Source organism: Pristis pectinata, chromosome 10 (assembly GCF_009764475.1).
Source record: "Pristis pectinata isolate sPriPec2 chromosome 10, sPriPec2.1.pri, whole genome shotgun sequence".
Taxonomy (NCBI): domain Eukaryota; kingdom Metazoa; phylum Chordata; class Chondrichthyes; order Rhinopristiformes; family Pristidae; genus Pristis; species Pristis pectinata.
In genome coordinates, this window is record NC_067414.1 from 90,017,790 (window position 1) to 90,044,587 (window position 26,798).

The 26,798-nt window shown below is 40.1% G+C and overlaps 1 protein-coding gene across 1 annotated transcript; it reads right to left on the reverse strand.

Annotated features, from left to right (window-relative positions):
- Positions 1 to 140: 140 nt before the first annotated feature.
- On the reverse strand, positions 141 to 26,798 carry spdya (speedy/RINGO cell cycle regulator family member A). Its single transcript, XM_052024611.1, has 7 exons — positions 26,696 to 26,798; positions 20,311 to 20,551; positions 17,747 to 17,805; positions 17,002 to 17,087; positions 9,195 to 9,366; positions 6,231 to 6,516; positions 141 to 705 (listed from the first exon to the last, which is right to left on the reverse strand). The coding sequence occupies exons 2-7, from the start codon at positions 20,543 to 20,545 to the stop codon at positions 617 to 619; spliced, it is 927 nt and encodes a 308-aa protein (XP_051880571.1). The 5' UTR covers positions 20,546 to 20,551; positions 26,696 to 26,798; the 3' UTR covers positions 141 to 616.

A 26,798-nucleotide genomic window follows, 5' to 3' on the forward strand; every position in this document is an offset into this window, starting at 1 on the left:
ATGCTTATATTGCAGTATTTTTACAAATATATTACATTTACAGGGAGGCAGGACAAAATAGAAAATTATTTAAACATGGGATGACCAGAATAGTGTCATGTCCACAAAGAGAAACGTGTTTGCCAGTGGACAGGTAGTAAAGGACTTTAAATAGTAACCATCCAATAAAAATGAAAAATAGAAAAATGCCAATCAAACTTACAAGCATGAGACCCAAATCAAACCTACCTGTTTCAATCTAATAATCACTGTGCAGCTCCAGAATATTTTAACCACATCTACAGTGATGGTGACTATCTGGTCATGAAAATACAAGTTGTTTTTAAAACCCATTTCATTTTTGTAGTGATTTTGTACAGGGTTGTATCTTAATTTATATCAGCAGAGTTTCTTAATATTCTGTTCTTAATGTGCACGTTGGAAAGTCACTGTGAGCTTGTTAAGAAATGGTCCCTTTGTTGCTGGTTATTAACAGGGAACTATCAATCATTCAGTTTTACATTTCCAGTATTTTTGCAGTAGAAGGGACCTGATTTTATTAAATGTAGGATTTCCCCCCTCACTTCAGCACATTTGTGGCATGAATCCAACATTATTTGCAATGTCTCCTCACTCCTCACTCCTCATTTCCATTAAACCAGTCCATGGATCGGTCCTTTACACCAGGGTTGTATTTTCTTCCCCTATTTTGTATGGTTTGATTGTCTGAAAGAGGAGAGAAAACGTTGAAAAGATAATTGGTCAAAAGTTATACAAAACAAATCCCAAAAGCAGAGTGACCTGACTGTATGCAGTGCTGTGGACAAGGGGGTGCTAAATTAAATGACCAGCAAAACCATGTTACGCAGTACAATTGAAAATGATATTGTGCTGGTTATGGCCCATTTAATTTCATAGTAATTCACTTACATGTTATATTTGGATAAGGGACAGAAAGAAAATTTATATACATTTTACAGAGGAGAGAAAGTCTAACTTTGACAAAGATTTAGCCCTTCACTAAACAATACCAGAAATTAAACAAGCAGCCTTCAGATGAGAAGTTCATTACTGATACCCATTTATGCCATCAAAGATTATCCCTGTTGCCTCCAGCCACTTCTGTTGCCCACATATTCAACTTATTAATAGTACTACATTTAAACAATTGATGTAAACAAATCTTAAATAATATTTGTACTGGTAGGACAACAGAGTACACTATTTGTTATTGGATTAAAGATTATTTTCCTGAAATAATAACTCTTCTTGCTGACTGATCTGCTGTGCACTTGAAGAATTTTCTGTTTTCAATTTAAGATTTCCAACATCCACAGTATATTGCTTTTGTGAAATAATAGAATAGTACAGCACAGGAACAGGCCCTTTGGCCCACAACGTCCATGCCATGCACGATGCCAAATTAAACTAATCCCTTCTGCCTCCACATGATCCTGATCCCTCCATTCCCTCTGTATCCATGTATCTGTCTAAAAGCCTATTGAATGCCACTATCATATTTGCTTCCACTACCACCACTGGCAGCATGTTCCAGGCACCACCACACTGTTTAAAACAAAACTTTCCCCCTTTCACCTTAAAGCTATGCTCTCCAGTGTTTGACATTTCTGGGAAAAAGATTCTGGCTGTCTACCCTATCTATGCCTCTCATAATTGTATAAACTTTTATCAGGTCTCCCCTCAGCCTCCAATGCTCTAGAGAAAACAAACCCAAGTTTGTCCAACCTCTCCTTACAGCTCATACCCTTTAATCCAGGCAGCATCCTGGTAAATCTCTCTGCACCCTCTCCATAAAGCCTCCACATTCTTCCCGTAATGGGGCGACCAGAATTGCATACAGTGCTCCAAGTGCAGCCTAACCAAAGTTTTATACAACTGCAACATGACTTCCTGACACCTATACTCAATTCTACGACCAATGAAGGCAAGCATGCTATACGCCTTCTTTCCCACTCTATCTACTTGTGTTGCCACTTTCAGGGAGGTATGGACTTGGACCTCAAGATTCCTTTGTATATCAATGCCGTTAATGGTCCTTCCATTAACTGCATACTTTTCCCTTACATTTGACCTCCCGAAGCGCAACACTTCACACATGCCTGGATTAAACGCCGTCTGCCATTTCTCTGTCCATAATTGTAACTGATCTATATCCTGCTGTATCCTTTGTTGACCTTCACTGTCTGCAACTCCACCAATTGCTGTGTCATCTGCAAACTTACTAACCAACTTATTTACATTTTCGTCCAAGTCATTTAGATATATTACAGGGGTATCAGCACTGTTCACTGTGAAATACCACTGGTCACAAACCTCCAGCCACAGTAACACCCTTCCACCATTACCCATTGTCTTCTATGGGCAAGCCAATTCTGAATCCAAACCATCAAGTCACTGTGGGTCCCATGCATCTTAATCATCCTGATCAACCTATCACAAGGGACCGTGTCAAATGCCTTACTAAAGTTGTACTGAAGATAGCATCCACTGCCCTGCCCTCATCAATCACATAATACCTTGTCAGTTTAAGAAATATGAACTCTCTTAAACAAAAAACAAAAGTAAAATCCTGGTAAGAATGTTTCTGGACTGCTGTTAGAAAAAAAACCTGGTTCTTAGAAAAGCTTTCCTCAACCGTGCCTGTGTGCAACTCTAGTCCTTCACCAACATGGTCAAATTTTAACTCCTTGTGTAGTGGCCAAGTGACCTGTTGTATCTATGCTGCTTTACCAATGAACAAGATCCTTTTTTTCAATCTACAGACATCTACTCTTTATTTAAGTTGACCTTTATTTCCCTTTAATGACCTATTATGATTGAGTACTTAGGATATGCTATCCACACTTTGGTCAGAGGTTAGAGATATTGTCCAAATAAAAATCAATCGAAACAAATCTTCACTATAAACCAAATCTACTGGTGTCCCATTGCACTCTGTAGCTGACATTCTTTTTCCCTGATTTGGAATGTGCACCAGCACTTCTCCCTTGTTGGGTTTATGCACCCCTCCCTGCATCTCCCAGTTTACGCATCTTTGATAAATGAAAATATCATTTCTGTCCCAGGTAATTCTGTGACTAGCTTTGAGCTTTTGTAGACAATTTCTACATTGGTGATTGCTTGTTTAAGAACACAAGAAACAGGAGCAGGAAAAGGACTACAGGTTCCTCAAGCCTACCCTGCCATTCAATAAAATGATGGCTGATCCAATCTTTCCCATCAACACCACTTTCCCATGCTCTCCTCGTGCCATTTGATGGCTGAGCAGATTCAAGTTCCTGGGCATCAACATCTCGGAGCCCGACACATTGATGTGGCTCTACTTTGTTAGGAGTTTAGGAGATTCAGTATATCACCTAAGATTCTTACAAATTTCTATAGATGTACCGTGGAGAGCATTCTGGCTAGTTGCATCACAGCCTGGTATGGGGGCTCCAATGCACAGGATTGCAAGAGGCTGCAGAGGGTTGTAGACTCAGCCAGCTCCATCACAGGCACACCCCTCCCCACCATCAAGGACATCTTCAAGAGGCGGTGCCTCAAGAAGGGAGCATCCATCACTAAGGACCCTCACCATCCAGGACATGTCCTCTTCTGAATACTGCCATCGGGGAGGAGGTACAGGAGCCCGAAAACCTGCACTCAATTATTCAGAAACAGCTTCTCCCTCTCCGTCATCAGATTTCTGAGCGGTCCAGGAACCCATGAATACCACCTCGTTATTGCTTTTCTTTCACATTATTTATTTATTTTTGTAATTTCTAGTAATTTTATGTCTTTGCACTGTACTGCTGCCACAAAACAACAAATTTTACATCATTAAAGTCAGTGATAATAAATCCGATTCTGAATCTCCCTCATAGATGATGAAAGGATTTCACTCAATTAAAATTACTCAAAAGCAAGCAAAAACTGCAAGTATTAAAGCCAATCTAATACCAGCTTTGAACCAAATCATAAAGGTGAAGAATCAAACTGGTCAGTTAAAAGTAAGAGAAAATCAAATATTTCAAGATGCTGGAAATCTGAAATAAAAACAGAAAATGCTGGAAATACTTGCCAGGTCAAGTAGCATTTGTGAAGAGACAAACTTAACATTTCAGGTCAATGATCTTTCATCAGAACTGGATGACCTGTTATGTCCAGTAATTTCTGCTTTTGTTGTTAGTCAGAATTCTACAATTAGCATTCCTCATACATCTTTTGAAAAACGATGTGTGAGTGCTGCACAGCAACATCCACTTCTGCTAATTATGTTTTTTTATGTAAGTACATGCTGTTTTAGTTATAAATTTGTATATAGCATCCATGTGATTGCCAATAAAGAATCACTTTCATCTGTGAGAAATCCATTTGCTGAAAACCTGATGGTAAATTTCACAACCCACACGCAAAAGTATACCAATGGTGTTAGGGCCACCCTAATTATGTTATCTTAAATTTTTTAAAATATTTTATTTACAGCGTGGTAACAGGCCCTTCCGGCCCAACGAGTCCGCGCTGCCCATTTTAAACCCCCAAATTAACCTACCCGTACATCTTTAGAATGTGGGAAGAAACCGGAGCACCCGGAGGAAACCCACACAGACACGGGAGAACGCACAAACTCCTTACAGACAGCGATGGGAATCGAACCCCGATCACTGGCGCTGTAATAGCATTGCGCTAACCGCTACACTACCGTGCCACCCCTATGCTGTCATTTTGTGGCTTCCTGATGCATGTAGGATTCCCCTTGCATTTTGTGTAGAGCCAAAACGATAGAAGCCATATTCCCATGTTATAGAGTCATAGGGGGATACTACACAGAAACAGGCCCTTTGGCCACCCCTGAGTTCCTAAAACCATTAAGCACTCACTTACACTATTTCAATCTCCCCATTTTTCTAATAACTCCTCCCAGATTCTATCACTTACCTACACACTAGGGCAATTTGCAGTGGCTAATTAATTTACCAACCTGCATATCTTCAGGATGTGGGAGGAAACCATAGCACCTGGAGGAAATCCAAGCAATTATGGGAAGAATATGTAAGCTTCACACAGACAGAACTGCAGGTCAGGATTGAATCGAGCTGTTGAAACTGTGAGGCAGCAGCTCTACGAGCTGTGCCACCGTACTGCTCCAGTTATCGTGGCACCCATTACAGGCAGACGTATACAAAAGCAAGGTTATCCATAAACTATTAACAGAAATGCTCTATTTTTATAAAAAGTGCTTCAAGTACAAAAGCAAGGAGACAAAAGATGCATTTGTACAGGACATAAATATGTCCAGCTGAAATGCCTTGTACATATATTTTGGATATTGGAGCCATGTTAATGCTGAATTGCAGGTATGTTACCAAGATGAGAGGAGATTAAATTGTGTCTTTATCAGGACAGCAAGTATATTAAATGAAACGTGGAAAGATCTGGGAGGTTAAATAACAAAAAAAAAAATCCAATAATTAATATAATGGTAACAAATTAGCATAAACTTTACTCACAAAACATATTGGCAAAAGTAGAATAACCTTTTTATAGAGGTCATTCAAAACTGAATTAAATATTGCATTTGAAAGAACTAGAGCGTACTGTAACTTTCACAGTACTATAGAGACAGTAGCTCTGTGTCAGCTCTTCAGCAGTGAAATCTTCATATGTGCATTTGTTACTCTACATTTTCTTCTGGCTGGCTTCCCATCTTCCACTTTCTATAAATTTGGAGTCTCAAAACTCTGCTGTCCATGTCCCAAATTTCTTAAGTCCCATTCACCTACTATCTTGTGCTTGCTTTCTTACACTGAATAATGGATAGCAAGTGGCTTAACTTAGAAATTATATTTTTAAAATTACTCCATGGCCTCATGCCTCTCCATCTCTGCAAATTGTTCCAGCCCTCAAATCCTGAGAGATGTATATTTCTCCAATTCTGGTCTCTTACACCAGATTAAATTTGTGCTGTACCTTTAGCTACCAAGGCTATCTTTGGAATTGCCAGCTATTTCGAGGCATCCATGAAACTTAATTTTTGGTTAACATTTTGGCCATCTGTTCTACATTTCCGAATCTGATACACCTCCAAAGAGCCTTGACACATTTGATTAAATTACTGGCATTATACAATTGTTTTTATGGTGCTAACACTGCCAAGTGTTAAAGGCTGCACAATTTCTTTTGCGGTTTCCATGATCCCACCCCTTATATAATGGGTACAAGGAAAGTTTGACATGTTACAGAATTCTTACCCATTGTAGGATAGCAAATAGTGGACTCCATGTCATCTGTTTGCTGCTCAGAATTACTCTGTTGCAAATCTTTCTTGGTTACAATTAGACTTTCACAAGAGGAAGATGATGATATATACATGCTGAGGTAATCCTCCTTCTGGGTACAGAGCGAACAATGAACAGGTGTACAACATGGACCCCGAGGTATTTTGACTTCATTTTGGGTGTATCTTCTGATGGCACCACTGTGGTGTAGCGGTCTTATTCGTTGCCAGATGTAATGAGATGGAGCAATTGCCATAACCTGTAAAAATAGAACTGTGTGACAGATATGGTGGCCCAGACATATACAAATATAGAATTCCTCCCTTTTTTGTATAATGTATATTAGATTTATTCCTGGTTCTGATAATCATGAGATTCTGAAAAAGGCTGCTATGTAGTGGTTAGTGTAACGCTATTACAGTACCAGCAACCCGGGTTCAATTCCGCCGCTGTCTGTAAGCAGTCTGTGTCTGCGTGGGTTTCCCCCCACATTCCAAAGACCTACAGGTTAGGATCTGTGGGTATGCCATGTTGGCGCCGGAAGAGCGGCAACACTTGCAGGCTGCTCCCAGCACATTCTCAGTAACACAAAAAGACGCATTTCACTGTGTGTTTTGATGTATATGTGACAAATAAATAAATACCTAAATAAATACCTATCTAATAGCAGATGACTATTGCTGCAAACTTCCCATCCACCTGATGAAATCACTGCCTATAAACCCATAAGAATGTCTATAAATCACATAAAAATACTATACTTTTAGGAATCTCTGGTACACCTGGTGATTCTCCTATTATATATTGCTTAATCCAGCGATCCTTCAATTATAGAAGTTAGCAACAAGATGCAGTTTGCATGGAATGAAACAAAAATCCTGTAATTTCTTCTATATCAGGTTGGTAGGAAATAAAGGGTTAAGATCAGAAGAAGGAATGTACAAACATTTTGTTAATTTTGTCATTTTTTTCTTTTCATGCGTCAGCATAGGTCAATGAGCAGCATTTTCATCTCTAAATGAAATGGTTATGGATTCAAATGCCAAATCTAATCCATTTTAGTAACTTCAATTCTTTGTAAGAAGCTGAACAGAGTCAATTCAGATGGACTTAAAAATGCTTTGACACTGTTTGAACAATTCGTCCATATCTGGCCAACATTTAACCACAGGCAGACCAGCTGGTCAAGTCTCACTGCTACCTGAGATCAAATAACTGCAGTCACTCCAATTTAAAAAAAAGTAATTGATTGAGATACCAAGAAATGTGATAATATCTTTTTCTGCACCTGTAGCTGTTTTTCTTTGCAGATTTATAAGACTTTGGTTAGGCCACATTTGGAGTACTGTGTGCAGTTCTGGTCGCCACATTACAGGAAGAACGTAGAGGCTTTGGAGAAGGTGCAGATACTCCCTGGATTAGCTCTAAGGAGAGGTTAGACAAACTTTGATTGTTTTCTCTGGAATGTTAGAGGCTGAGGGGCGACCTAATAAAAGTATATAAAATTATGAGAGGCGTACAGAAGGCAGATTGTCAGGGTCTTTTTCCCCAGTGTGGAAATGTCAGATACTAGAGGGCATAGTTTTAAAGTGAGAGGGGAAAGTTTAAAGGAGATTTATGAGGCAAGTTTTTTTTATATATAGTAAGTGGTAGGTGCCTGTAAAACACTGCTGGAGGAAGTAGTGGAAGCAGATACAATGGCAGCGTTTAAGAGGCATTTAAACAGACACATGAACATGCAGGGAATGGAGTGACACAGACTATGTGCAGGCAGATGTGCGGTTTAAATTGGCATCATGTTCTGCACAGGCATCGTGGATCGAAGGGCCTGTTCTATGTGCTGTATTGTTCTATCCATCTATTGTGCAATTGAACTGAGGCATATGCAGTAAAGCACCATTAATCTGGCACACTCAGGACTTCAGTGGTGCCAGGCTAGTGATTTTCCAGACTACTGGATGTTATTCTATTGATACTCCAAAACACTTTGAATTCCCTTTTTTCAGATGCTACGCAGTAGAATAATAAAGCTTTCTAGTGAGCATGCTAAGTTTCAATGGAGCATGGGAACTGGGCCCCTGGTGTGTTAAAGGGAGCACAACAAACATCACTTGGTAAGCCAGATGCTAAACCATTAAGTTTTCTAAATATTTCAACAGTGGATAATCAATTTGTAAACTGAGTTTTTTTTTTGTCAATCTACAAATTTTTCTTCAAAGCATTTCCTCCGGGCTGTGCCTTTAGAGTATCACACTCTGAACATCAAATAACTTAGATTTGTGGTATCTCATTATTGAAGTTTCAAGCTATACTTTTCCAATGTGTACAATGTCTAACTAAACTTGAGAAAACAAAATATTACCACTTTCTTAATTAAATATGAATTTAATTGCGGTAGGTATTAAATCACGAGAAGTTACATAGACTAGGCTTGTAATTCCTTAAGAATTCTGAAGGTTTAAGGGTAATATAATTAAATTGTTCCAGGTAATTAATAGATTTTATACAGTAGGGAGAATACTTTTTTCTGATTGGAGTCTAAAGCAAGGGGACATATCCTGAAAATCAGAGCTAGGTGGTTCAGAGGTGATATTAAGAAGTACTGCTTCACATTAAGTAATAACTCCCTCAAAGTGTTATCAGTTGATTAATGAAAATTCAACACCATTAGGTTTATGTTCAGTAGGGGTTTTACATAACATGTATTCAGGCTGCGCAAATGGAGCTTAAAGATCAATCTTGTACCAACAAAATGACAGAGCAGGCTTATGAAGCTGAATATACTAATTGTTTCTGGGGCATCAATTGAGATAAAAGGCATTGTGTAGTGAAAACATTAGCAGAAAGAATACCAAACTAGGTCAAATTAGGCATGACTATTCTAAAGGGCAATATTTATACTCAAGTGATACTACTGTTGTATGTAGTCTCCCTTACCTCCTCACAGCACCGCTTGCTCACAGCTGCCCTATAATTAATTTTTGCCCAAAGTTGATCTCTCCGCTTTAAGAAATCTGGAAATAATTTCTTCCATTTCTTTCCAAGAGCCCATGGAAAGATTTCATACTTGTATTCCTCTTCATCCTCTTCCATGGTATTGGCTAAATATCTAATAAACAGGGCAGAAACATTTTCAAACATGCCTTCAATGTGTGTATATTACATCTCTTCTTCTCCCTGCTTTTGGTTGTGTTTCTACACTCTCCCCATCACTGGAACCCACAGGATAGATTGTGTTGTAATCTTTTCCACAGTCAAAATTAATTTCCCATCATGGTATAAGGTGTAATGATCACCAGGGGTTTTCTTTTTTAAATAACTTGCACCTCAAAGACATTTTTAAACATTGTACATGAAGGAATGGATGATGAAATAACAGAGTTCCTGCAAGTAAAATATAAAGCAAGAATAAGTTCATCATTAAGGAAATCTAATAATCAAGACTAATTTGAGCGAGACTACATTTTGGTTAGACAAACACTATAGCACTCTCAACAGAGACTTTGGGAAATAAGTTCCTTGTTCAAAATAACAAAATACTTGAGACTCTTCTCAAAACAATTCCCATAAATATCTATGAATCTGTGCTGTCACTTCCCTTGTACCTTGCTCAATTATATTACGTACAAGGTAAAATTTCCAAAATAGAGATGGAGATTTTTCTTCACCTTTGTTGAATTCTTCTCATTCTGCTTTTCTTTACAATTTTCAAGCACTTATATCACTCTTAACTTTCTGGTGTCATTTCACATAGCTTTGTAGAACACAAGGTTCTTTGCATCACTCTTGCACTTTAAAACCATTAAACACCTCATTCCAAAATTTTGAGGGACAGATTAGCAGGTGAGGAGGTCTCAGTTTGTTCCTTCTAGTGGGTGTTAACTACCTCTGTCCCTGATGAACTCATTCCAGTTCCTGGCTATCGGTGGGGTGTGACCTTGGGTTTTCGGGCCCTAGATGGCTTTTGCAAGCATGATATGGCTGTGGCTGATTTGCTTGTCTCCTGCACTGTCTCCATCCACTATCTGTTGATTAGGTTCTTTTCTGCTGGACCTCGTTCAGGTGTCATAGAGTCATATACAGCATGGAAACAGGCCCTTCAGCCCAACTGGTCCCATGCTGACCAAGTTGTCTACCTGAGTTAGTCCCATTTGTCTGCATTTGGCCCATATCCCCCTAAACCTTACCTGTACATGTACCTGTCTAAATGTTTTCTTAAATGTTCTAATTGTACCTGCCTCCACATCTTCCTCTGGCAGCTTGTTCCATATACTACCATCCACTGTTGAAAAAAGTTGCCCCTCAGGTCCCTTTTAAATCTTTTCCCTCTCCTTTAAACCTATGCCCTCTAGTTTTAGAGTCCTCTACCCTGGGAAAAAGACTGACCATTCACCTTATCTAGGCCCCTCATGATTTTACATAAGGTCACCCCTCAACCTCCTACACTCCAGGGAATAAAAGTCCTAGCCTATCCAGCCTCTCCTTATACCTCAAGCTCTCCAGTCCAGGTAATATCTTCATGAATCTTTTCTGCACCCTTTCCAGCTTAATGACATCCTTCCTATAGCTGGGTGACCAGAGGTGCACAAAACACTCCAAGTGTGGTCTCACCAATGACTTGAAAAGTTGTAAAATCAAATCCCAACTCTTGTACTCAATGCCCTGACCGATGAAGGCAAGCATGCCAAATGCCTTCTTAACCACCCTGTCTATCTTTGTCACCACCTTCAGGGAACTATGTACCTGTACCCCTAGGTCCTTCTGTTCTACGACACTCTTCAGGGCCCTACCATTTACTGTGCGAGTCCTGCCTGGTTTAACTTACCATAGTACAACACTTCATACTTGCCCGAGTTAAATTCCATCTGCTATTCTTTGGCCCACTTCCCCAGTTGATTGAGATCCCAATGTATTCTTAGATAACCCTCTTCACTGTCCACCATATCACCAATTTTGGTGTCATCTGTACATTTACTAACCATGCCAACAACATTCTCATTCAAATCGTTAATAATATTGTTAACTTCTATAAAGCCATTTCTTTTCCTTTGATCCAATCCAGGCAGAACTTACATTTGCAGTTTATTAACTCCTTGATCTCCTAGTTATTCCCATCAAGTCAGTCCTGGTTCTTCTTGTGAGAGAAGCAAAGAGTTTCTTCGCAGGTGCTGATTAAGGTAGACCTCTGGGCAGCCCATAAACTGTGGACAACTACGACTTGAAGTTGATAGGCTGTATGCGACATGTTGCCCAAGCAGAGCCAGCTTCGTGGAGTCCTTAAGAGCTTCAAGACTGATCTTTTTGTGGCATGCTTCTGCTGACACTGATGTTTTGGGTCTAGATTGATGGAACACAGCAGCCTATTCAGCCTGCCTTGCTCTCACAGCTGACAGATAAGAATTCAAAATGGTCATATCTCAACTCAAAAATAAAGCCTCAGGTGCATACGGTATTCTCACTGAAATCTTAAAACTCAGCAGCTGAAGAGCTTCATTTGCAAATTCAGAGACTTATCACCCACATCTGGGAAGTTAAGGATAGTCCAGGGGACCTCAGATGCTGAATGCTGTAGACAACATTCAGAAAGGAGACAAATCCAATTGTGGGAAATGTAGTCAGTTGTCCCTGCTGCCGCCAGGCTCCTCACCCATCGCCTTTTCCCACTGGTGGAGCTTCTCTCTGAATCACAATATGAATTCCATCCATCCAGAGGCACAGTGGACAGATGAACATAAGAGAATAGGAGAAATAGTAGGCCACTTGGCCCCTCAAGCCTGCTCTGCCATTCGATACAATCATGGCTCATCTGCCCCAGATTTCATCTGCTCTTCTGTGCCAGTTCCCCATGGACCTCAATTTCCTCAACTTTAAAAATTTATCTACTTCCCCTTTAAATACCCCCAATGACCTATCCTCCACAATCCTCCAGGGTAGAGAATTCCAGATATTCACCACCTTCTGCAAGAGGTTCCTACGCACCTTAGTTTAATATGACAGTCCCCTAATCTTGTAATCATGTAAGTTCCCCCATTAGCAGAAACATCTTGACATCTAACCTGACATGCCCCCTAAGGATCTTATGTTTCAATAAGATCACCCCTTATTCTTCCAAGCTCCAAAAAAAATAAAACTAACTTATTTAACTGCTCATGATATGACAACCCCCTCATCCCAGGAATCAGCCTAATGGATATCTTGTGGAAACAAGGGGACCAAAACTGTACACAGTATTCCAACTGTGGCCTCACCAGTACCCTGTACAATTGTAACAGTACTTCCCTATTTCTAAACTCCAACCCTTCTACAATAAAGGCCAGTATGTCATTTGCATTCCTTTCTTTTCACTTGCTGCGCTGACTTGTTAACTTTTTGCAATTCATGCCCAAGAACATCTTGATTTCTTTGTATTTCACTCATTCTTTGTATTTTGAAACCTTTCTTCATTTGGATAATAGTCTGCCTATAGATTCCTCTTACCAAACTGCATAACCTCACACTTTCCAATGATAAGCTCCATTTGCCATGTTTTCGCCACTCGCTCAACCTATTTACATCCAGTTACAGAGTCCTAATATCCTCATCGTAACATGCCCTCCAAACTACTTTTGTACCATTGATAACCTCGATGACCTACACTCCGCCCCTTCTTCCAGGACTTGGTCTTCACAGTGGGACAATACCAGAAAGGATGCAGGAAGCAGCACTAGCCACTACCTCTAGCCCTCTTCAACCTCACTAAAGCTTCTGATGCCATTAATCAAAAGGGACTATGCAAGACCCTCCTCAAATTTGGCTGCCCACAGAAATTTGTTTTTATCTAATGCTTACTCCACAATGGCATGCAGGCCATGATATTAACCAATGTTGTATAAGAGAACTATTCTCAGTTAGGACAGGTGTCAAAACAAGGCTGTGTCATTGCCCCAACCCATTTCTCAATTGAGTTCATATGTCTGAAACCAGACTCCTGAAAATAGACCCTCTATTCTGAACTCTGTTATGAGATTAACAGTAAAACAGTTATTTTAGCAGCTGGTAAGTTTACTTATGCCCTTTGTCAATGTAAATGAGATGATGTGTTGCTCAGAAGTTCCTTAATTAACAGCTTCAGAGGAACATTTGCAGACCCCTGGGTCTACGTATCTTCAGGGCCACCAATGATGCATGACACGAATAGACACTAGATGATTCCCATTTAAAAAGAGCATTGGAAATTTTTAAAACCACATCAAGTGGTTGAGACCAATAGAACAGATCCATTTAAGGGACAGACAAAGAGGTACATGAGAGAAAAGAACTGAAGAACATGTTGATAGACCCTGAGGACAAAAGAGGAAGCTTTTGTGGCATTGATCACATTATTCGTTTCTGTGATGTAAATTCTAAGTAATGCTAAAAAGGAAGAAAAGTGAAAATTTCTCTGAACCCATTAATACATTTATATCAAGAGTACCATGTTAATGTTAAATTTCCTTTCATTTAATTGATCCTGCAAAGACGATGGAGCTTTAGTGTTAAAACATGATAAACTTAACCTAATTATGTACTGCCTGTGAGAAGAAAATACTAACTCACAATGAGATCAAACATTGGAGAAAGAAACAGTAATCATTCTCCATAGAACATAGAATCATAGAAAGTACAGCACAATACAGGCCCTTCAGCCCACAATGTTGTGCTGACCTTTAAGCCTCGCCTAAAAACTATCTAACCCCTTCCCCCCCACATATTCCTCTATTTTAAATTCCTCCATATGCTTATCTAGCAATCTCTTGAATTTGACCAATGTACCTGCCTCCACCACCGCCCCAGGCAGCGCATTCCATGCCCCAACCACTCTCTGGGTAAAAAACCTCCCTCTGATATCTCCCTTGAACTTCCCACCCATTACTTTAAAGCCATGACCTCTTGTATTGAGCATTGGTGCCCTGAGAAAGAGGCGCTTACTGTCTACTCTATCTATTCCTCTTAATATTTTGTGTACCTCTATCATGTCTCTTCTCATCCTCCTTCTCTCCAATGAGTAAAGCCCTAGCTCCTTTAGTCTCTCCTCATAATCCATATTCTCCAAACCAGGCAGCATCCTGGTAAATCTCCTCTGCACCCTTTCCAACGCTTCCACATCCTTCCTATAATGAGGCAACCAGAACTGGACACAGTACTCCAAGTGTGGTCTAACCAGAGTTTTGTAGAGCTGTATCGTTACCTCGTGGCTCTTAAACTCGATCCCATGACTTATGAATGCTAACATCCCATAAGCCTTCTTGACTACCCTATTCACCTGTGAGGCAACTTTCAAGGATCTGTGGATATGAACCCCCAGATCCCGCTGCTCCTCCACACTACCCAGAATCCTGCCATTAACTTTGTACTCCACCTTGGAGTTTGTCCTTCCAAAGTGTACCACCTCACACTTCTCCGGATTGAACTCCATCTGAAACCTCTCAGCCCAGCTCTGCATCCTATCAATGTCCCTCTGCAATCTTTGACAGTCCTCCACACTATCCATAACACCACCAACCTTTGTGTCGTCTGCAAACTTGCCACCCCACCCTTCTACCCCCTCATCCAGGTCATTAGTAAAAATCACGAAAAGTAGAGGTCCCAGAACCAATCCTTGTGGGACACTACTAGTCACAGCCCTCCAATCTGAATGCACTCCCTCCACCACAACCCTCTGCCCTCTACAGGCAAGCCAATTCTGAATCCACACGTCCAAGCTTTCCTGGATCCCATGCCCTCGGTTAAACCTCTGGTTTTAGGTGATCAGATCTTGGACTGGACAGAGGATGAAGAGAGACGCAGGCAGAAACGAGAGAGAGATGGATTCCGATCTGCTTGGAGAGTAGCTGCTGGCAGTGAAACATGGAAATCAGTGTGGGGGCAACAAAGCTTTTGTTTTATAAATTATTTAATGTTAGGGCCACAACATGTGTTAGTATGTCTTACAAGGATAGGTTGAGCAAGCTAGGGCTTTTTCTCTTTGGAGAGAAGGAGGATGAGAGGTGACTTGATAGAGGTGTACAAGATGATAAGAGGCATAGATCGAGTGGACAGTCAGAGACTTTTTCCCAGGGCAACAATGGCTAACACAAGGGGACATAATTTTAAGGTGATTGGAGGAAGGTATAAGGGATGAAACAGTAATTCAAAAAAATTCCAACAACAACCCGCATTTAGTCAGTACCTTTAACATAGTAAGATGGTCCAGATTATTTCACTGGAGACTCAAAATAATATCCTGACAATGAGTTACATGAGACAGAACAAAGAGGGGTTGAAAATTAAAACGAAACCAATGAATTTGGGGATGTAAGGAAAATCAGGCAAGAGGTCAGAATTGGGGAAACACAAATATCTTGGAGGATTGCAGCTGAAGGAGTTACAGAGATCGATGAGATCGGTAGAGACAAGCTCACTGAGGAGTTTAAGAATAAGGATGAGAATGTATCTGCAAGGCATTTTTACAAGCAATCTTTCTTTTCCCATGAGGAGAGATGAGATGCACCTATATTCAAGTTGAGAAGAAAAAAATGATGATATTAATGAAAGAAAAGATTTTGAGAGGAATGGACAATATTAATAACAAGAGGCTCTTTTCTCTTGTTGGGGAGAAGAAGCAGTGTCTCAAGACAAGGAGTTAGTCATTTAAGAACAGAGATTAAAGAGAATTTAAAGAGAAAAGCAGCTTGCAACTACCCAAAATACTCACTCCCACTACCACTGGCACACCATAGCTGCAGAACGTACCATCTACAAGATGCACTGCAGAAACCAGCCAAGGGTTCTTGAATAAAACCTTTAACATTTTCAAACGTTACCATTAGAAAGGCAAGATCAGAAATCACATGCGAACACCTGCATGCTTTCTTCCAAGTCACATGCATTCCTAACTCCAAAATATCATCATCTGTTGCAAGAGAAAAAGAGTTAACTTTTCTGGTTGAAGATCCTTTGTCAATCTGAAACATCAGCTCTGGTTCTTCTCCACAGATGTTGCCTGACTTGCTGAGCATTTTCTGTTTTATTACAAACATCAGTACTGGTGCAAGATCCTGGAACCTCTACTTAACAGCACTGGGGGTATACCTGTGTCTTAGGAAGCCGTGCCAACTATGCATAACATGGCTGACATGCTTGCCTAGATGAAAATCTATGATGCTGGAGGAACTCAGCAGGCCAGGCAGCATCCGTGGAGAAAAGCAGGCGGTCAATGTTTCGGGTCAGGACTCTTCCTTAGGACTGAAGATAGGGTCCTGACCCGAAACGTTGACTGCCTGCTTTTCTTCACGGGTGCTGCCTGGCCTGCTGAGTTCCTCCAGCATCATAGTGTTTTTCATCTAGATTCCAGCATCTGCAGTCCTTTGCTTCTCTGGATGAAAATCTAATTTACTGAACATGAAGCACTATGCTTCAGAAATGTAACACAACATATCTAAATATTTCCTGCTTTAACAATTTAGTTTCCTTCATTTGTTCAAGGTTATGCTATTCATGGTAGTACTCCTTTTAATCAGAGTTCCAGTGTTTAGCTGACATCATTTGCCCAACGAGGACCATGCAAAAGTGGGCAACTTAACCATTTATTTCTTTTCAATTTGTGGGATGGTACGTAGGCATCTTGAAATGATGTGTGTGCTATTACATGTTCAATTAAACCTCAATATTACATTAATCTTTAATTTTCATGGCAATAAACAGCTATTTATATATTCTGAAAAATGTCCAGAGCAGCTATACTTACAAAGCAACAAAGAAATTCATTCTAGTTTGTTCGCTTATTTCAAAACCAGCTCTCTTGAAATAAACAAAGGTCATGGCTAAAAGATACTGGAAAAAAAGTGAAAGGAACTGCATTATTATCCACAAAATCTTTGGTATCTGTAGAGTTAACTTACACTGAAGCAGAACCACATTATTTTACAAGAGGCAGCTTGCTTTGTACTGAGAGCAATGGCAAAGGATCACAATGCAGCAGCACATGACTTATGCAATGCTCCACTTCCTAAACAATAGCCTTTAATCTTCAAAAAAATTTGAATTATATAAACAGAAGTCCCAGAGGATAAAAATAACTAGCATTTTTTAAATGCAGCTTCATGCTACACAGTCAAACTGTTGTGAGATGACCTCCTGGAAATGGTCTCACATCTCACAACCAGAAATTAAATTGCTTTTAATTCTGTGACTTTTTGTATGGATACACAATTTCACAACATACAGGCAGACAATGATAGCCATTTGGTTCATCTAAATCAACTCTTACGTTCACCCATTTCAGTAGATAATTGTCTCTTAAATGAATCCAATATTTACACCTCTTGTTATTCTGCCTAGAAAGCCATTCCACATGCCGAAAAACTTCTCAATAAGTACCTTCTGCAATCACTCCTAAATTTATCTTTCATTGCTTGATCCAAAAACTGGCAGAATATCGGTATCTAATGTTTCTATTGTCAAAGTCTGAGACAGTTTTGTGAATCACATACCTTGTCAGAGACCTTACAGCAGCAATCCATCCACAGAAAGTCTTGGATTAAGTCATCGTCTGTGAAGTGTCAAGAGTACAAATTGAAATTTAATGCTATAGACAGAATTTTATTGCAATCAATACATTAAATACTTTAAAATATTTTTGGATAAATATTGGTCAAACCAGTTGTGCTCCATTCCCTCCAACGATCTGTTCACAGGGCCAGAGACAATTACAATACATAACACATCAAATCTGAATGTTAACATTTGCTGGCTGAAGGACTCTGTTAGGCAGGTATATAGTTTAATTTTTGTGCTCAGCTACACTCAGATAGTGGTTAAAGAGCAGCAAAATGACTTATTCAGATGCTTATTTTTTAAACTAGTCATTTTAAATTACTTGGACAAATGTTAATACAATATGGACCTGTTTGAAGAGCAAGTCCTACTCTAGAGATTCAAGCACAAAATTTTAGGTTGACACCCCAATGTAGTATGAAGGAACAATGGGCTGACTATCTTTATGATGAAAGATTAAATCAGGGCCCCTTCTGCTCCCTCAAGTTAATGCAAAGTCTTCTATGGCATTAGTTTAGGTGCCCTGGCCAATATTTATCCCTCAATGAACATCACTTTGCTGTTTATGAGAGCTCAGTATGTACAAATCAGCTGCTGTGTTTCCTAAATTACAATAGTAACTACATTTCAGATGTATTCCATTGACTAGAAAGTAGCTTGGAACATCCAGAGTTTGGAAAAGGTGCTATACAAATGCAAGTTTCTTCCTAAATGTGACAAGTGTTATGTACCTGTATCACAAACAGGTCAGGATACACAAAAGGATAGATTTTCTCCTAGGTTGCTCTAATTAGTGCAATTTGCTGAAAATCAGCCAAAACATTTCAAAAGGTAAAAGAATTTGAAACACATTACATACAAATGGAAATTAGGTTTCTGCAATCATATGCACAAGATTTTGTTCTTAAAAAAAATTACACTGCACCCTGTCATGCCCACAATAATGGCCATGATCCAAGACTGAATTTATCATATGGCAATATTCCACTAATAGTATCTGTTTGTTGGCCCTTTAGGAAGTTTTAAAAGTTTTTGTTTAAGGCACCTCTTAAAACTTTTAAAATATTGAACCAATTTACTTGCTGTACAGCAATAAAATTAGTAGATGTTAAAACATTCTGAGAAATCTTTAGTGCATTTAGAACACTAAAAATGCAGATGTGACCTTTGGCACCTTTCTATAATTTACCAAATTATTGAAATTCATGGCACATAACATTCATCCCACTGTGTCTGTGCCTTCCAAAAATGGACTATTTAGGTTACACCTTCTCCTCAGCTCTTGCTCACTGGCCTTCTAGATTCTTCAAATACTCCCATCCAGCTTTTTTTTTATAAAATGTGGTGAAAAATTCTGCCACTGTCACCCTTTCAGACAGTGAGTTCCTGACCCCCCACTACTTACTAAATGAAAACAAAATTCCTCAATTTCCCTCTAATTCTTCTACCAATCTGTCACTTGCTTCTGTCCTCTCTGCTAAGGATTATAGGTCCTTTTTGTTCACCTTTTCTCGGCCTTCCATAATTTTATACATTTCAATTGTCTCCTCTTGCAAAGGGAACAAGACAACAACCTCAGTCTAATCTGTCTCTTCTCATATTTGACACAAGCTTGTGAATTTTCTTTCCACTTTTAGTGCTGACTTGCTACCCAGCTTTTTCCTGCATTAAACTGGTTCCCCATTCATGTTCAAAAATGACTGAGCACATACTATGCTCTAAAGCAAAGGAATCCAAAGATTTACAACCATCTGAGTGAAGAAATTTCTCCTTATCTCAATCTTGAGACTCATCCATAACTCAAGATTCTCAAACCAGAAGAAAGAGTCTCTCAGCATCCATCCTGTCAAGGTCCCAAGTACATTATGTTTTCAACAGCATTACTACCCACTCTTCCAATGAAACTAGGCCCATTCTGCTCAATGTCTTCTGAAAGCCCAACCTTCTCATTCCAACTATCAGCTTAGTAAATATATGTCACACATCTCTGAAGCAATTAGGGAGACATAAACTCTGCAGAGTGCTACAGATACGGTCTCACCAAAGTACTTTTTTTCTTCCACAATGATTTAAAATCATATTTTTCACAGGCAGTATGCTAATGGATTAAGTTCCCAAATTAAAAAAGCTTTTTTGTTTTCAGCCATATCAATAAAAATAACAGACTGCCACTTGTAATGATTTTTTTCATATAACAAGATGTTCAGAAACACTATCCTGTTAAATCATGGGACTTCTTACATTTGTTGATATTGAACCACAGAACAATACAGGACCTCCGGCCCACCATGTTGTGCCGACCTTCAAACCACACCTAAACCACATTGTAAACAAACAAAAATAAGGACATTTGCACCTAGTTTGCCAATTACACACAAAGCAGAAAGTCTGCCCCACTGCTTCATTTGTGGTAATGTTTGAGACATCAAGCTATTGGGCCAACCTGCACATGTAATCTTCACCCATGATACATTGCTTCCTCTTTTCCTACAGTACATACCAAATAATTTGAAGAAAGTTGCCATTTCTTGGCGCTGAATAATGAGACAAGGTCCTCGAATGTGTTTGGACTTTGAAATTAAATGCATATTCTTTCCGTGGATTTTCTGAGCTTTCTGCACACATGCTTGCTTCAGCTTTGTGCCTTTCCTTTGCTGGCTTGACCTTGTTCCTATAGATTTCATGCGGATGGTAATTGAAGGTGGAGTCTGACAGCAGAGTTGGCTGTTCCTCATAATTTTCTGAAAGTGACACCATAAAGTAACGTTAGGAACCAATTATCTTCTAAGGATTAGCCACGGGGTATTATAGCACTCGGTAATATTACTGAACTAGTAATCCAGAGATCTAGATTAATGATTCAGAGATTAGGTCAAATTCCACTACAAAAACTGGGGATTATATTTAAATTCAGAATAAAAAGGTAGCATCAATGAATGCTGGTAGTGAAACTTCTGCATTGTCATTTAAAAATAATCTGGTTTACTAATGTCTCTTAGGGAAGAAAGTCTACTGTCCTCAACCGGTTTGGTTAATATATGATTCCAGACCTTTTAACCACCTCTGAAAGGACCTGACAAGCCAGTTACCAAGGTGGCAGCTCACCACCATCCCAAGGAAATTAGCAGAGAAATACACTGGATTCCCGACTCCCAATCACCTCTTAAACTTCTACATTCTTTGGAATATAATCCTTATTGGTGCAATATACTCATAATCAACGCTTGTGATCAGAGTAGAATTCTGATAATCTATGCAATACTCTTTCCAAGGCCAATATGAGTTTCCAAAGCTTTGGCAGCCAAAGTTGCACATAGTTCTACAGATACATATCTTAATTTTTCATCAGCCGTGACATTTATTTTCTGTATCCCTTCATAATACTTTGTTGATTGATGTACATGAACCCCTAATTCCTTGACATGCACTTTTTTCGAGAATTTCATCAAATTTAAAGTACACCTAAATATCCTTTCTAGGTCAAAGTTCATGATCTTATATTTGCCACAGTTGTGCTCATTCTCTTCGTCAATATTGTCTTTTTAGTTTAATTCTTGCAACAATACTCGTAAATATTGACTATCTTTGTGTCATCAGCAAACCTGGATATGTAGTGTTCCATCCCTTCATAGAATAATATAGCACAGAAACAGGTCCTTTGGCCCACCGTGTCCATGATGACCATCATGTACCCATCTATACTAATCCCATTTACCAGCACTTGGTCTGAAGCTTTCTATGCCTTGGATGATACAAGTGCTCGTCCACTTAAATCCTCTTAAATGTCGTGGGAGTCTCCACCTCCACCATCCTCTTAGGAAGTACATCCCACATTCCAACTGCCCTCTGGGTAAAATTAATTTTTCCTTGTATCTCCTCTAAACCTCTTACTTACCTTAAACTTATGCCCTCTGGTTATAGATATCTCTGCTATGGGGAAATGTTTACTACTGTCTACCCTATCTATAGTTTTGTACACTTCTATCAAGGTCCCGTCAGCCTTCTCTGCACTAAGGAGAACAAACTCATCCTATAAAGTCTCTCCTCATAATTGAGACACGTCCCAGGCAATAGCCTGGTAAATCTCCTCTGCACTCTCTTCAGAGCTGTCACGTCCTTTCCATATGTGCTGACTAAAACTGTTTACAATACACATATCTGTAGTTAACTTTTCATCAGCCACAACATTTATTTTCTGTATCCCACCATAATACTTTGATTGATGTACATGAACCCTAATTCTCTGATTTGCACTTTTTTCTAGAATGTGGTCTCACCAATATTTTATAAAGCTGTATCCTAACTTCCCTGGCTCTTATATTGTATGCCCTGCCTATTGAAGGCTAGCATCCCATATGTCTTTTTTACCATTCTATCTACCTATGTAGCTGTGTGTGTGTGTGTGTGTGTCAGTCTGTCTGTCTGTCTGTCTATCAATCAATCATTCGATCTATCTACCTAGCTTCTAGGACTCCTATACAAGGTCCCCTGTTCCTAAATACTCCTATGACCCTACCATTTATGGTGTATGTCCTATCCTTATTTGATGTCCCAAAATGCACCACTTCACACTTCTCAAGATGAAATTTCATCTGATATTGCTCTGCCCAACTTATCAGCTGATGAATATTTTTCTGTAGCCTGAGATTATCCTCCTAACCATTATTTTTCATCTAAAAGGTTTTAGTCAATAGTTGCAGCCTCAACATTGACTCTTAGTCACATGCAGGCATGTTGAATACTTGACCATTATCCCCTCACCTTCTGTGCTCAGCTAATTTCCTAACCAGCTCAGTCATTTCCCTACAGTTCCCTGAGCTCCAACTTTGGCTAACATGAATTTATCAGCAGCTTTATCAAAATTGTTTTCATAATCATAGAGTTGTAGAGCATAGAAAGAGGCTCTTTGGCCCAACATGTCTATGCCAACCATCATGCCTGTACAGTATATACTAATCCCACTTGCCTGTTGTAATTCTATATTCCTCTATGTCTTGTTCATTCAAGTATGCTTCCAGATGGCTCTTAAATGTTATTACTGTTCTTGCCTCCTCTGGCAGCTCATTCCAGATACCAGCTACTCTTTGTATGAAAAATTTACCCCTCAGATCCCCTTTAAACTACCTCCCTCTTACCTTAAACCTATGCCCTATCACTTTAGACACTTTTACCATGGGAAACAGACTCTGCCTATCTACTGTATATATAGCCCTCATAATTTTATATACCTCTATCATGTCACGTCTCAGCCTCTTTCGCTCTGGGGAAAACAGACCCAGCCTATCCAATTTCTCCTTATTACTCAAGCCCTCCAATCCAGGCAACATCCCTGCAAATCTTTTCTGCACCTTCTCTAGCTTAATCACATCTTTTCTGTAGCTCAGCAACCAGAATTGCACACAATTCTTCTCGAGCAGTCCCCACAAAAAAATATCATTTGCAAACATTTTATCTATTACTACTTTAGTCAGCTCATCTCATATACAAAATTCCGCCAGGTTCATCGGGATGGCCTACTCTTCACCAATCCATCTATAATATTGGCTCAGTCTTTCTCTCTCTCCACCAGCACAGCTTGCTCTGCATTTCACAGCTTTTATGTTTCTTTGTTTGCATTCTCTCTCCAACTGCCCTCATTAATCGATCAACCTGTGGTACCATCATATTCCAGTACAATATTATCAGCAGTTGTCCAGAGATCAATGCAGACCACGTTAGAGCTGTTCAGTTCATCCCATATTATATTATCCACTCTTCAGTATATCTATGTACATTTACAATTTATCCCCGACTTCATCCTGTCAGAGATATTCCCCTTGTCCTTTCCATCTCTCCCTCTCCCATTTATCCTACAAGTTAAAACCAATTTATTTTGTCTCTTTCTGACAAAGTCTTTCACCTAAAATTTAACTTTGTTTCTCTTTCGACAATGCTGCCTGACCTGCTGAGAGTTTCCAGCATTTTCTCTTTTTGTTTGTTTCCAACATCTGCAGTTTTTTTTAGCATTTCAAATGTCTTTTTAAATGAATACTCTTAAATAAGGCTGTTGGCCAAATATGAAAACAAATGAGAACACATTTTGACTTGTAATGACAATCACATCCACAGAATCACATAGATTTACTTAAAGAATTGGTAATAGAATGTGCTATAAAATTAATTGTGAAAAGGACTTAGCAACTACACTGATTTCTGGAAAACGACTTAAAATATTGTTCTGGAATATAATGGTACCATTGAACCCATAATAGCAACAGCAGAAGGCACCTGTCGGATAAATATCCTTGTAGTGAATTTAATCCAGTCTGTAAAAAATGCTAGCCCAGCAGGGTAAGAACAAGTAATAGTAGCTCCTTCCAAAATACCCAGATCGGGGAACCTTGACACTACCCTTCACAATGGTGTGATAATACGTCCAACAGCCCCATGAACAGTACAGTTTTAAACCTTATCAGTGTTCTCTCACTGATACTATGTTTATGCCAATTTGTAGAGGAATGGCTGTAATGACACTGAAGCACACGACCATGGAAAAAATAATTTACGTGGGCATGGTCATCTGGAGGACTTCTTTTTCAGCTTATCCCCTGACACCCTGTCACAAAGCAGGTGGTCTACTGAGCAGCAGTGATCCCTTTTCTGTTATATGTTTTTGAGACCTGGACTACCTCAAGTCTCCATAAAATGCTCCAAATTCACTGGAAGTTCAACTGAACCAATGTCCTCTCCCAGGACAACATATTGAAGCATTAGTTACACTAAGTCAGCCATGTTGGCCAAACCACATTGTTTGCAAGCCTGACAGAAGACTCACAAACGAGACAGTATTCTGAGCTCTTCAAGGGAAGAGTTTACCTGGTTGACAAGAGAAAAATAAAATCCAGGATGTGCTCAAAGCCTCCTTGAAAAAATGCAACATCCCTAGTGACTCCTGGGAATCACTGGCCCATGACCACTCAAGGTGAAGAAACATTTGGGATGGTACCGAGAACCAAGTCCATGCATGGAGAGCACAGAAAACCCTGCATAAGCTGCAGAAGGAACTCACAAACTTCACAAGGTCCCACAAGGCAGGCTGGTGCAGAAGGTTAGATCACATGGGATCCAGGGTGAGTTAGCCAATCGGATACAAAATTGGCTTGGTGGTAGGAGTCAGAGGGTGGTAGTGGAGGATTGTTTTTTCAGATTGGAGGCCAGAAGTGTGCCACAGGGATTGGTGCAAGATCCTATGTTGTTTATCAACTACATCAGTGATTGAGATGAGAATGTAGGTGGTATGATTAGTAAGTTTGCAGATGACACAAAAATTGGACAGGTAAATGGATAGTAAAGCTTCAGTGATATGGGCCAAACACAGGCAAATGGGAGTAGCTCACATAGGCACCTTGATCAGTATGGACAAGTTCAGAATCAGATTTATTATCACTGACCTATATGACGTGAAACTTGTCATTTTGCAGCAGTAGTGGTATAGTACAAGGACATAAAGGACATACAAAAAAAAAGTGCAAAAAAAAGGAATAACGAGGTAGTGTTCATGGACTGTTCAGCAATCTGATGGTGGAGGGGAAGAAGCAATTTCTGAAGCATTAAGTGTGGGTCTTCAGGCTCCTGTACCTCCTCCCCGATGGTAGTAACGAGAAGAGGGCAAAGGGCCCATTTCCATGCTGTAAAATTCTATAACTATCCACCTGCCAGTCCTATAAGGCAACTTGTGTGTGAAAGGGTCTGTGATCCCCCCACTGGTCACATCACAACCCACAAAAGTGGAGTGGAAACAGGTCATCCTCGATTCTGAGAGACTGCCTAAGTGGTTAAGTTACTGGACTAACATCATTGATTCAGAGATGTAAGTTTAAATCCCAGCAAGGGGATTTCAAGTTATTAAATAAACTGGAACTTTTATGAATAGCTGGAGCATAGCTAGAATTTTAAAGTCACCATAAAACTAAGAGATCATCTTAAAAACTGATCTGGTTCATAGATGTCCTTCAAGGAAAGAAATTTGCAATCCTTAACTAGTCCGGAGACTAGAACCAACTTGTAGTTAAATCTTAACTCTTTCTTCAGTTCAGGGGCAATTAGGAATGTACAGTCAATGGCAGTACTGCCAGCAACACCAGCTTTCCAGGAACAAACACACAAGTTATTGTGAAAGCAGATCATTTTTTTCTTCTTGGTATTTGTGGAGGCTTACTGTATACAAATTGCCTGCATTGCTTTCTGCTTCACTGACAGTAAATCTCTTTAGGGTGGTGTTAATGGTCCCACAGCCTATAAATCAACGTAAATGTGTTATCCATCAAATGGGCAGCAGAGCAGGCGGTGCCACAGTTCTAGCAGCCCACGTTCAATGCCGACCCCAGGCGCTGCCTGTGTGGAGCTTGCACCGTTCTCCCTATGACCGCCGTTTCCTCCCACATCCCAACGACGGGCTGGGTTGGCAGGTTAGTGTAAATTATCCTCGGTGTAGGTGGCGATGGAGTTGATGGGCATGTGACAGAGAATAGACTGCAGGCACCTATTGGGGAATGGGATTACTCTGGGAGCAGGAATGGACTTGATGGGCCAAATGACCTTGTTCCACGACGTCAGCAACTAATAATGTGATGCACATAAAAATACCCCACGCTACCAGACGGGGGGTAAACAACGCTGTGGTGACCATATCACCGGAGGGTTATTTCTCCCCATCCCAACCTCCAACACACAGCCGGCCAACCACCGTCAGCAAGCGGCCGCCACCGCCACCACCAAATGGCGCCCGGTCACCGCCGCCTGCCCATGGACACCTCACGCCCCCCGGCCACGTACAACATCACAACTCAATGTGGCTTGTACAGGGCCACGGTGACTGGCCCTGGTGTAAGGGGCAGCGGACTCACCGAGCGAAGTGAACTAACGTGGACCTCGCCCCGCTCCCGCCTCCCGCCTCCCTCAGTGACCGCCGAGACGGCTCGAGCGGCAAGAGGAGGGGAAGGAGCCTCG